The 14,207-nt window shown below is 34.2% G+C and overlaps 1 protein-coding gene across 1 annotated transcript in view; it reads left to right on the top strand.

Annotated features, from left to right (window-relative positions):
• The first annotated feature begins 5,536 nt into the window (after positions 1-5,536).
• Positions 5,537-14,207, top strand: part of LOC127735201 (uncharacterized) — a 52,300-nt gene continuing 43,629 nt past the window's right edge. Inside the window, exons 1-2 of the mRNA XM_052245338.1 lie at positions 5,537-5,768; positions 10,082-10,251. Coding sequence (XP_052101298.1) covers positions 5,632-5,768; positions 10,082-10,251 — 307 coding nt within the window. The 5' untranslated portion in view covers positions 5,537-5,631. The remainder of the gene's footprint in view (positions 5,769-10,081; positions 10,252-14,207) is intronic.

Genomic DNA, 14,207 nt, shown 5'->3' with positions numbered 1-14,207 from the left:
GTATTGCACAACAGCAAGAAATCTTCAATTGAATATAAATTCAAATCATACAACCAATTTCAAGTTCTTTGACTACATTTATTCTGTGTCAGAAACCTATAATGTGTCAAATATTTAATTACAATCCAAATTCAGACCTGTATCAAGCTTGAAAATTGTGTCCATTTTTGCCCCAACTGTTCAGGGTTGGACCTCTGCGGTAGTATCCAGCTGTGCTCGGCGAAGCAGTTTATTTTTTTTGCCTAATATTTAAAAAAAAAATGATTGCTAGATAGATAGAAACATTCAAAAGCAAAACAATTATCAGCAAGATCCACAAATAAGTCTTCTTGGCTGAAATTGTCAGCCGATGCCTTATTGAAGTTATTGCTCTTTGATGACAATTTTTAGTGTTTTTGTATCTTGAAAACTATAATAGTTGAGACACTATAAATAGAAAAAAATGGCCAGCAAGATTAGATCTACAAATAATTCAACATGGCCAAAATTGTCAAGTCAACTCCTTATTGGAGTTATTGCTCTTTAATAACAATTTTTACCAATTTTTTGTATTTTGCCTATTATCTTGAAAACTGTGATGAAAGACAGAAGACACTTTAAATAACAAAAATGATCAGCATGGACAGATCTACACATCTGTCCAATTTTGCCTGCATCGTTGGTAGACTTTATGAGTGATTGATCTAAACTGACAATTTTAAACCCTTTTTTTGTGTTTTGGTAAAAACAAAAGGTGAGAAAAAGCGAAAAAATTATCAGCAATATTAGATCAACAAAAAAGATTTTTCTCATGAATTCTGATCTAGTTTACAATGTTGGAAAGTGTCCATTGTTGAAGATGCACATAGACCTAGGTGAGCGATGCAGGCTCTTTAAGCCTCTAGTTTATGTCTTGCCTGCAACGAAAGTTGCAGAATGCAAGACCTAGGGATATCAATCCGGTGACTTTTTTGTCGTGTGAAATACTCGTGAGTTATGGGATAACTATTTGGTATATGAGTTCCTTGTAACATCTACATGTCTGTTGGGTAAGGTTCACCTGACCTCAACCTCATTTCATGGATCAGTGGTCAAGTCCGTATCTCAGATTCTATAAGCATAAGGTCAACAATATTTGGTGTTTGGAAAGTGTACATGTCCGACTGGCAGGTTTCATCTGACCTTGACCTCAATTTCATGGATCATTGGACAATGTTTAGTTTTTGTGGATTGGTCTATTTCTCAAATACTATAAGCAATAGGGCCACTATATTTGGTGAACAGAATGATTGTAAGGTGAACATGTCTGTCTGGCAGGTTTCATCTGACCTTGACCTCATTTTCATGGTTCTTCGGTTAATGTTAAGGTTTTTGATTCAGCCATGCTGGATCTATGCGATCACTCTGGTTTTGGAGATGATGCAGAATACTAAGTTGAAGACGTGTCATGAAACTAATTATGTGTTTTCATGACTTGCAGAAACTTTCTACACCATTTTAATCATCAACTGCCAACTTTTGACGTTATTTGCCCTTAAATTAAGAAAAGATTGGTTGAACAACCCTTTTATTTTAGATATACACTTGCATATAGTTCCTTTGTAAATCAAAATTTATAATGATTTACTATTTATGAATTAATTTGAAAAAGTATTTTCACATCAATTGAATCAGTTGATAACAATTTTGAAAGTATTATATTATTATCTTCTGCTTGTGTAAGTTTTTGTTCTATGAAATTTAGGTCATCATGTGTGTTAATATATCTTAAGTTGATTCCCACACTTTTTTGAAATGGTATTAATTCTTTCCATAGGCAAGTACATATATAAGAGTCAGTATGATTATAAACTGTCATGATTTTCAAATAATTACACTCAAATGTGTAAGTATTAATTGGAAACAACCCCAGTCTTAATTCACCACATTTAATATCTCCTGACCTGTTACATAATTAAATAGGCACAATTTATTACACACCTAACTGAATACACACATTCTTGACCTCAATAGTAAACCTACAAATGTATTATTTATTTTGATCTACACTACATTAAAATATTCTGTTAATTTTGCTGGCTAGCTGAATGATTAATCAGATGTGTTTTTTTTGTTCAAAGAAAAGACAAAAAATGTAAAAATATGTATAAAAAATGCAAGCAAATTTTATTTCACTTATAAAATCATTGTCATTATCATCTGACATAAGTCAATAATCAAGATCTAATTAATTGGTTACAATTATCAGAAATTTAGTTGAAACAATAAACAAAATTGCATAACTCTTACCTGAGCATTTTCTGCAATAAAATTTATTTGTTTGTTCTGCATTTAACAGTAATTGGAAATATCTCAGCATTTGGTATTTGTACATTTAAATTTGAATACAGGAAATGCATTTTTTCTTAATGAAGAATGAACACCAATTTAGATAAAAATTAGTTGCATTGTATTGTAAAGATATCTTTTTATAAATACATACTAAATAGATTATTAGGCAATCCATATTTATTGAACCTGAGTTATTGAGTTTACCCTTGTGATTTCATTAAATCACTGAATTTTGAACAAACTGGTTATATTTTCCCTGGTTGAAAAAAGGAAGATACCAAAGGACTAATTCAAACTAGTCGAAAATGCACAGATAATACCATGACCATTGGGGAAAAGGTTGACCATACAAAATAGTCCACAGATAACACCACGACCAAAGAGGGAAAGGTCGACCATACAAAATAGTTCAGATAACACCATGACCAAAGAGGGAAAGGTCGACCATACAAATAAGGTTCATAGATAACACCATGACCAAAGGGAGAAAGGTCCACCATACAAAATACAATCCACAGATAACACCATGACCAAAGGGAGAAAGGTCCACCATACAAAATACAATCCACAGATAACACCATGACCACAGGGGGAAAGGTCAACCATACAAACAACAGTCCACAGATAACATCCTGAACAAAGCAAAAATGTTGAACCGACACACAACAGTCTACAGATAACACCATTACCAAAGCAATAAAATGCTTCGCTGAGTGCAGCCTGATACAACCGCAGAGGTCGAACCCTGAACAGTTGGGGCAAATTTGGACCCAATATTCAAGCTTGATACTGTCTGAATTTGGATTGTGATCAAATTTTGACATAATATAGGTTTCTGACACAAAATAAATGTGGTCAAAGATCTTATAAATCCATTGCGCAATACTGTGCAATTGAACATTTGATTTATTTATTTAAATTTGAAATTTTAAAAATTTTGAAAAATGAAAAAAAAAATTGAATCCCTTAAAAAAAATTGGAAAAAAATCTCCCCCCTCCCTTGGAGCAATAACCCCAAAACTCAATCCCAGCCTTTCCTTTATAGTATGGAACCTTGTAGTACAATTTCAGAGAGATCCATACACTTCCACACAAGTTATTGTCTGGAAACTAGAAAAATGCTTGTTTTTGGCCCTTAATTCCTAAACCGTTGGCCCCCATAACCCCTAAAATGAATCCCAACCTTCTACTTGTGGTATTAAACTTTGTGGTACAATTTCAGAGCAATCGAAATACTCATACACAAGATATTATCCTGAAACTAGAAAAATGCTTTTTTTGGGCCCTTAATTCCTAAACGGTTGGGACCATCATCCCCAAAATCAATCCCAACCTTCCTTTTGTGGTATTGAACCTTCTTAAAAAATTTCATAGAGATCCATTCACTTAAACTAAAGTTATTGTCCGGAAACCAATGTGTCTTCGGACGAAGACGCAGACTACGACGACATCATACCATTATACGATCCCAAAAAATGTTTTGCGGTCGTATAAAAATATAGAACAGAGGAAGTTCAGATAACACCATGACCAAAGCAGTAGTGGCGAAAAGACAAACAACAGTCCACAGATAACATCCTGAACAAAGCAAAAATATCAAACAGTAACCCTCCACAGATAACACCATGACCAAAGCAATAATGTTGAACAAACAACAGTCCACATATAACACCAAAGCAAAATGTGGAACAGATAACACCATGACCACAGCAAAAATGTTGAACAAACAACAGTCCACATATAACACGGTGATCAAGGCAAACATGATGAACAAACAATCCATAGATTACAACATGACCAGCAAAAATGTGGAACAGACAAACAATAGTCCAAAGATAACACCAATATAAAACAAAAATGTCAAACAGACGAACAGTCCACATATAACACCATGACAAAAGCAAAAATGTCGAACAGACAAACAAGTCCACCATGACACAAAAGCAATTATGTGGAACAGACTAGCTAGCATCGGTTCACAGAAAACGCAACAAACAAAGCAAAATTATCAAACATACCAACAACAGTCTACAGATAACACAATGATCAAAGCAAAAATGCAGTTATCTGTAGATTTTGTGCAACTTACCTCTTGATGTTCGTTTCATTTGGTATTATTGTATTCTGTTCTACATTGTTCTTATGTTTGAAAGAGAATATTACCATAAGGCTAACAAGAATCAGAAAAGGGCATTTTATTATTTCATCAAAAAAAAAATGATGAGTTTGCCACATCTCTGGAGTAGCAACTCTGAAATACTTTTTTATTTAACATACATGTATAGTAGCTTGTATGACTTTATTTCAATAGTTAAAGTTTATTATATGAATGTCATGGAAAATACTGTAGGTTGTATCAATTATATATGTTATGTGTATATGCCCCCCTGAGAACCTAATTTGGAAAATAAAACTTATCTTATCTTATCTTATCTGTTTCTAGCCAAATTTAAGAATGTTCATTCTTGACATCTGACCATGATTCCATGGAAATTACATTGTACGTTTTTTTTCGACTGTGCAAACCAGAAAGTACAATCTTTTAAATGATATATATATATAGCCGTGTATATTGTTTTGGTGCATTATTCAAGTCGTTAACTAAGAGCCTTTTGAAATACATATATCGTGAGGTAAAGATCAAAAGGTCCATATAGCAAAGATGAGACAATTAAAAAAACTCATTCAAGATACTAGTGGCAGGCTTAAAAATAAATACTTAAGTACACCATACACGCGTTCACTCATTAGTGACCCTCGAATCTAAACAGCTGGAAGGCCAAATCATACTGAGTTGAGCCAAGGGCATTGAAAACCAAAAGTTCCAAAAAGTAAGAGGCAACCAGAGATATACATTGAACTAATATTTCTCTGGGACAACTGATGGACTGATTTAAGTGAAAAAAAAACAAAAAATTCTTCATGAGATTTTTGTAGTTGAAAGCTGTGTATGGAGACAAAAAATAGGTGGGAGAGAAAAAAAGGTTCTAAAAGTGGGAGGTGGGAGAAGCCCCCCCCCCCCCCCCCCGTCCAACCCCTCGTGTATGCACTTGTGTTTTAGCGTAAAATAAATTGCTGTAGCTACGTCATGGCAAGTCACAGTGTAAAACACTCTAATTTTTGACATTATTCAAGTCATTTAAAAACTGCTTAAGCATGACTTTTCATGACTTTTCACGCGAAAAACTGCGGGAAAATAATAGTAGTTTCCCTTGATTATTTTAACAATAACCTTTGACACGTGACGTGCCAACTTCAAAACTCCCAAAAATAAGTTATAGAAATCTGTAATTGGTCCATGCATATTCGTTCCTCGGCCAAATGGACTATTCAAAAATGAAACAGAACGGAGCTTGGAAAGGGGAAGACATAATGATGAATTTGTTAGATGGTTCTTCGGATTCTGACCAGGAACCTTTAAATTTACCACCACTGAAGGGTAAAAAAACAACTAAGAGGTATGTAACATTACATTTCCCATGGAAACATAAAATTAATTAAAAGCAATCTTCTCATAATTGTAAATAATCACTCATTTATTGTATCATAGTAGGTATGCCCCACGGGACTGATACGTGTTTATAAACAAGAGTTGTTTGCCCTTTGATCAATATTACCGCAAATACTCTGAAGATCTCTTAAGATAAACTGGAATCCGCTTGTATTTACGCTACACTCACAGGCCAAGAGAATATATTTTTTTTTTACAATAACGTTATAGAAAGAGTTTGTGTCTCTATTGTTGTTCAAATGAAAACGATATTATAAAGAATGTACATAAAACATAAAGCTTACACTCCAACCAATACAACAATACAACATAACTTTTGTTATATACTATACGGTGCAAAAACAGTTCGACGAAGATAATTTTAGACTAGGCCTACTGGTTTCTTTCTTTTTTAATCCGTTTTACTATTTTAACGGCATCTGTTATTTAGTATAGCTTTGTAAAAGTCATTCTAAGTAGCAGTAATTATGATAATAGCCTCAGTTAGTCGGGAATAGCTTGGCACATTTTGTTTATATATATATATAAATTTAATTAAAGAGAAAGCTTATTTCGTTGACTTTTCCTGCTAAAAAAATGTACAAAGTATGTTAGACTTTAAAAGTGTAAAACATATCTTGATCCTGGTCTTTATATTGCAAAAACCCCATTATGACTTTGGAAAGGAGTGTCTAAAGAAAGGGAAGGGGGGTTCAAAGAAGCGTACCATAAAAAGAAGTTTTTATGTCGTGAAATAATTTGAGTAAATTAAAATGCTGACTTTCTATTTCTGTACTCAGAAATTAACAGAAATGACGTGATTGACAACAAATATTTAGTTCAAACGCGTGATTAAAAAAAAAGGACCGATTTCGGGGGATGACCGATTTTAGTGTCCGAAGGATACATGTACATACGATAGTTGGGCCTATGTCTCTTTTTAATGAAGAAATTATCTATCATTACATTTTCATTTCATATGACTATTCTGTTCAATATTTTGCATTTTTAATTTGCTCATGAAGTATTTTGTATCTTATCTTGCATCACGAAGATGATTTATTTATACACTTACCCTTCAAACGGACCTTGCCTCGGTGACTCATTAATTGTGTATCTTATCTTGCATCGATGAATTACTTACCCTTCTAACGAACCTTGCCTCAGTGACTCACTTCGTTTGAAGTACAAAAAAAAATGAGAATGGAAATGGTGAATGTGTCAAAGAGACAACAACCCGACCAAAGAGCAAAGAGCAGAAAACATCCCAAGGCCTCCAATGGGTCTTCAACACAGCGAGAAAATCCCGCTCCCGGAGGCGGGCTTCAGCTGGCCCCTAAACAAAAATGTGTACTAGTTCAGTGAAAATGGACGTCACACTAAACTCCGAAACATATAAATGAACTAAAATAAAAAAAAACAACATACAAGACTATCAAAGGCCAGTGGCTCCTAACTTGGGACAGGCGCAAAAATGCGGCGGGGTTAAACATGTTTTGTGAGATCAACCCCCTTCCCCTATACCTCTAGCAAATGTAGAATAAACAAACACACAGCAATACGCACAGTAAAACTCAGTTTAAAAGAAGTCCGAGTCCGATGTTTGAATAGGTAACAAAAGAAACTAAGCAAAACGACAATGATACAAAAATTAACAAAAAGACTACTAGCAGTTACTGAAATGCCACCTCCAGACATCAATTAAACTGATTGAAAGATTATGTCTTCATCATATGAAAATCAAGCACAATCCCTCCCTGTTAGGGGTTTAGTATCATACCATCATAAAATATATGAGAAGAACATAACCCGTATCATGCCAACAACTGGTTTTAAAATAAATGTGTTTATTTCCGATGCAAAGACCCTATGAGTGAATCAATATTAATTCCAAAATATGCCATCTTTAATGACCTGACAACAGTATCGTAACTATATCCCTTCTGAATAAGTCTGTTTAAAAGTTTGGTTATCTTTTGAGGTGAATGACGACATTTTTGTGTTTTATATAGAATATTACCATAAAAGATTGGATGTGAAATACCTGAACGTATAAGATGTCTGCATGTTGATTTATATTTACGAATGATGTCCTTGTACCGATAATAAAATTTAGTAAATGTTTTGACTAGTTTGTGATATCGAAAACCCTGGTGTAATAATTTTTCAGTAATACAGAGATTTCTTTCGTTAAAATCAAATACGTTGTTACATACACGAGCGAATCGAACAAGTTGAGGTATATAAACACCATAAGATGATGACAATTAACAATAGGAAATGAAAAATCATCTCTTTTATCGTACATTTTGGTATTAAGCTTCCCGTTAAAGATATAGATATCAAGATCCAGGAAAGGGCAGTGTTCATTGTTAGTATTAGTTTTATGTAAAGTCAGTTCAGCAGGATAAATCTCTTTAGTGTACATACTGAAGTCAGCATTATTGAGAGCCAATATATCATCCAAATATCTAAAAGTGTTATTAAATTTTTGTATCAGATGTTGTTTCGATGGGTCTTTGCTGATTTTAGTCATAAATTGTAACTCATAACAATACAGAAACAAGTCCGCAATAAGTGGTGCACAGTTAGTCCCCATTGGAATTCCGATAACTTGACGATATACGGAATCTCCATAGCGAACAAAAATGTTATCTAGTAAAAATTCAAGTGCAGTTATCGTATCAAAGCAGGTCCAATTGACATAGTTCTTTTTTTTTTTGTTACTAAAAAATGACCTAAAAGAGTTTGAACATATATATTCGCATTCTGACTTTTTAAATGCCCATTTTATTAGGTGTGTGAATTTTTTCTTAATGAGATTATGAGGCAAAGTGGTATATAGGGTAGAAAAATCAAAACTTTGAACAGATTCGAAATCACCAATATAAGCAATGACTGTTCTAGACTTGTTTCCACATACACCCCTGGCTGCAGTTCTAGCTCCGATCCGCATGCTACTTTACACTAATAGAAATTTTATATTTATCCGGAAGTTGTGTATATATATTGTCATCGCGGCTGAAAATTTGAGTTTTCTGCGTTACTGAAATATTCGTAATAAATCAAAAAAAAAATAATAAAAATTTTGAATAGTCGGTGCCTAGTCACAACCAATCAGCCGTTTCTTTTGTACACATCATGAAACATGCGGAGCAGCACGTGCATTTGTGTCTTAACCGTGGTAGCGTGTTCGCCACGAGTGTGGGAGGTAGTGGGTTCGAACCTGAAGTCTTACCTTTTTGTAGCTATAGTTTTATGGATTTGTTATAGGCATATTTACCGGGTTGGACGAAGTCCAAAACCTGCTTTTAGTATATGGATGTCGGGCGAGGGAAAGTGAATACCTCATTTGTGTACTCAACCTCCTCTACAAGGTTTCAATATAGATTCCTGGAACTTAACAGAAAGATTGCATACATATTGAAGTTGTACGCCTGCTATTATGAAATTGTTTGAAGATTTCCCTTGACACCGGAACTAAGCCAAAATTTTCAAAAGATTGTAACAATTTTCGCTCTTTAACCCAGGTCTTTGGAACTTCGCAGAAAATTTGCAAATACTATTTTTCCTTATTTTTACGTTTTATTTTTCCATCTAGTATATATTAACGGAGTTTGTTTCTCGTGCTGTGTGAAGGCCGTAGCCGAAAGTTTCCCCGTGCTTGATACGTAAGCTCTTCTGTATTTTTAAAGTTGTGGTGTATTTATTCTTGAGATATCCGCTCAAGCCGGTGCTAGGGGCCGTCTTAAACTTGCAGTGAGGTGAGAGTTTTTTTGCTCCGTGTTGAAGGCCTCAGTGTGACTTTGAGATGAAGAACAGCAATATGGATGGATATCCAATATCCTTTGTTTTTCTATTATTTAAATGTGCAGTATAGGCCATTCTTCATTGTGTAAGACTCTTTCTGTGTAACCCGGTCATTTGAATCTATGATCCAATAGTTCCACCATAATCACGATAATACCTAAGTTTGGAAATCAGAAAGGGGATGTTAAAGTTATCCCTGTTTAAATCGTCTTATTTTGATACAGGCCTCCTGAATGGGTAATTAGGTTTTGAACAGATAAAGTAACGTTAGTCTGATCATGAATTTTAGTGTTTAGCTTAAATCTGTATTTGAGTGGTTTTAGCCCCATCATATATATATACGGAAAATATGATGTCTGATATAATGGTCAATCAGTGTCCTCTGAAAGAACATTTTGTTGTTATGTATTCAGTTTATTGTAGATTCTTTCATTCTAATCTGTAAACATAGATTTTATCCTTTACTTTTAGAAGGAAGACACAACCTTACAATGTACAGCCTAATACCAGTGTGTGTGATCTGTGTTCCCTCATAAAAATTATTGCTGTTGTCCTAATGATCAGTTTGCTGACCTTACTCGGAGTTCTTACCATGTTGTTATATGAACAGTTAGGAGAAATGAGAAAGACTCTGGATTCTGGTAAACATTGTTCATGTACTTTATAAAGGGCATGCATTCTGATAAATGTGCATCATATAGCCTTCATTTCGGAAAATACCCATGTGGCCTGGTATCGATAATACTCTTCATAGGGCCCAGATTATTGTAAGAACAGGTCATAGGGCCTGGATTCTGGTAAACACTCAATATATGTTTTAGATTCGACAAATACTCATCAGAGGGCTTTGATTCTGGTAAATATTCACCATTGGGTCCAGATTCTGGTAAACTCTCGTCAGAGGGCCATGATTCTGGTAAATACTAATCATAGGGCCTGTATTCTGGTAAACACTCCTCATAGGGCCTTGATTCTGGTAAATACCCATCATATGTCCTGCATTTGGGGAAAAACTCATCAGAGCCTTGATTCTGGTTAATACTCACCATAGTGCCTTGAATATGGTAAACACTCACCATAGGGCTTTGATTCTTGTAAATACTCATCATAAGGTATGGATTCTGGTAAATACTCATCAAAGGGCCTGGATTCTAGTAAACACTCATCAGAGGGCCTTGATTCTTGTAAATACTCATCATAGGACCTGAATTCTAGTAAACACTCATCATAGGGCCTGTATTATATATATACATACTCATCATAGAGTCTGAATTTGGCAAATACTCGTAATAGAGGTAAGTACTCGTCATATGGTCTTGATTCAGTAAGCAATCATCAAATCGTGTTTCTGGTTACCAATGAATATTCTGGATTTTGTTAAATTCTTAACATGTTCTGCATATAAAGGGATTGGATTCAGGTAATCACTCATCCTGTATTATATATATATATATATATCTTTATTCTCATCAACAAATACATTATGTAAATGGGGATTGAATCTGGCAGAAATACTCATCTGGGTCTGGATTCTAGTAATTACGCATAATGGACTATATAAAGGGCATGTTTCAATATTATATACTAACTAGTACTTTGTGTCGGATTACAGGTGGGTATCCAAATGTCTGAAACATTTTATGAAATTTTAGAATATGGTTAGTTACAATATAGCTTGTCAATATAAAATTAAGGAGATGAGGTATCATTGCAATGAGACAACTACCCACCAAATTTCTTTAAAGAAATAGAAAAAAATGTAATGATGAAAAACTAATAGCAGAGAGTTCTCCCACAAGCAAAAAACCCATAACTATAAAATATAAGGACATACACTACAAACACGGGGACAGCCCTACTGTCTTGTTGACGAGTCAATTTCTTTTTTATAGTTAAAAAATATGACTATTGTTTTGAAAATTGATAGATTTACATGAAGACATGCATTGGTAGAGACAGTTTTGGTAACATTTTGTCAGACAGTTTCCTTTCAATGGATATGTGAAATAGAAAGGAGTATGAAATCCCCTGATTTGGGATTTGTATAATTCGCCATTGACAGAATTCAAGTAATCATCCTGAAAGAAAAATTACTGAAAATAACATACGACAAAACGACAACCAGGCTTACATAAAACATAAATCTAAAGACTACAAGTATTAAATAAACAAGATGAATTTCACATCAAAAGGTTTTAAGTAGACGGGTTAAAGGGGGTAGTTCTTCACATGTTTTAATATTGATTTATTTGTATAATGTTATCGATGTGTTTACTTCTAGTTCTCTACTGATAAACCATGATGTACATTTACCTAGAACATGTTGTATACTTCCTAAAACTAATATTAATGGAATTAAAGATTGCCAATTTAGTTTAAATTGGCGGTTGAAACATCGGATACAATTTTGACAAAAGTCCCCTTGGGGATGGTTAGGTCCGAATTAGCGCTATAGTTTAATATGATCACTTCTTAATGTATATTGCAATATCATTCTGTTCGACAAGATAGACGTTGTTTAGTTCACATTAAGTCATAGAATATTAAAAGAAATCAGTTAAGGAACGTTCCTGTCAAAACATGTTGTTTGTAGACGGAAATATCAGCTAGAATTACTTGTGTGGCCAATTGGTTACAGGAATTGCTATGTGCATCACAGGCAGCACTATATATAGAATACCTGATAACTATTTCAAATTGACCTAAAGGATCACCTTTGCTTTTAGTTGGCTCAAAACTTCTTACATTTTTTTCAAATCGTTGCAGCAGGCGAGACATAGTATTACTTTTCTGATAGGATCGTCATCGACGTTAAGAAACTAACCTCAATAACTCTCTCACTTAGGATTTACTACTTTTAGATGGAGGTAGTTCATATTGAGCCAGCCATTTTCACCTGACCTCAGCTTCACGAAACCGCCTTGATGGTTTCATGATATAGCGTGCTCACCTCAAGTTCGGGATGTTCGGGATGTCGTCAGTTCGATCCCCTGCGGGTCCAAACCAAAATACTTAACTTTGTATTTCTCTACTAACCACTCCGTGTTTCAGGACAATAGCAGGGCCATTAAAAAGAACATGTTTGTTTGTCCTAACCCTACCTACCCAGAAAATACCTGCCTACTCAAAATCTTTTATTGTCCTGATGTGAATTTTTTTTTATTAATCAGATAGACATGGAGACACTTCAATTTCTCTTTGCCGAAAAAAAAATGAAAATGCCTACCTACCTACCCACTGTCTTTTCTTTTGGGTAGGGTTTGGGCAAACCAAAATATTTTTAAGTGTGGCCCAAAGACTGGTCAACTGGGAGTCAGAATAGTGTGTATGGGAAGTGTTGTACGTCTTGAGAGTGCGTTGGCCTTTAATAATTCCAATATTCCAACCGCGACATATCTTAAGTTTGCCAAATCTTGTTCTTGGTAATTCTTATTTTCAAGTGTTATTGTTTGATTGTTTTGTATCAATATTTGTGAATAAAAAAGAAATGTTTGACATACGCCAATAAGAAAGCAACCCAACTACAAAAATTAATAAACATCTAGAAGAAACATAATGATACTTTACTCTTTAAATTCTATACCATTTTTGGACCAAATATAAATAGTATAATGATGGTGTCACGAGGACGCCACTCAAGCAATAGTATATTTGATCTACCTTCAATGAAGTTTTATTACAAACAAAGGCATAATATGTTCCAGCTCAGCTGTCTAAAATGAAGCACTTTTTCAATGCATTTATAATATCAGAAGTCTGCAGAGTCATTGATGAAGAAAATAAGACGGGGAAGAAAGTTTTTAAAATCAAAACCGAAGTGGATCTTTTCTTGTGCTAATGCACAGGCACTCGTCACCGAAATTTTTTTCTTCATGAATACCTTAATATGTGTTATATTAAGGTGTATATGAGTTTTAAAGACTAGTGCCTGTGTTCAAATGCTGTGTTATTTTTTTTGTTGTTTTTTTTTATTTGTAGTTGGCAATTCATAAATTTATCCTCGTATTATGGGTTTTCGTGCTATTAAGAACGCATTGTGGCGTCACAATTTCCATTGAAAAGGCACGCATAGTACGAATTCATATGACGTACGAAAACATATGATCTGACCATACTATAACAACTTTGCCTGAGACAAATTTTAATATAACACAGGTATGGTCTTTTTATAAGCGACGCGTCAAGAGATGCAAACCATACCATTTGTTTCACTTACAGCCATAAATCTGTAGCAAAAATGCTAAAAGCTTTGTTGACCATCAAACAGCAAATACAATATCTTCTCATTAGCTTTGGTTTCGAGCTCGAAGAAAATCTGTGAAATCCATCGTATTACCACCATGTAAGAATTAGCAACACTCCTTTCTATATTTACTCTTGTGATTGTGCTGATGGTACACCATCGATACACGAGAGGGGCTAATCGTTCTACTCTTAATCGTCTGTCTGCATATAAGTTACATGGTTTGTCTTTAAAAATTCTCTTCCAGATTTCAATCGATCCTTTATATTACAGAATATGTGTTTATATATCAAATGTATGCATGCTATTAGGATATAGGTTTTGGTCTAATTTTTCACATAATGTTGAGATGAA

The sequence above is a fragment of the Mytilus californianus genome, unplaced genomic scaffold (genome assembly GCF_021869535.1).
Source record: "Mytilus californianus isolate M0D057914Y unplaced genomic scaffold, xbMytCali1.0.p SCAF_1, whole genome shotgun sequence".
Classification (NCBI taxonomy): domain Eukaryota; kingdom Metazoa; phylum Mollusca; class Bivalvia; order Mytilida; family Mytilidae; genus Mytilus; species Mytilus californianus.
This window is presented reverse-complemented; position numbering and strand designations above follow the sequence as displayed.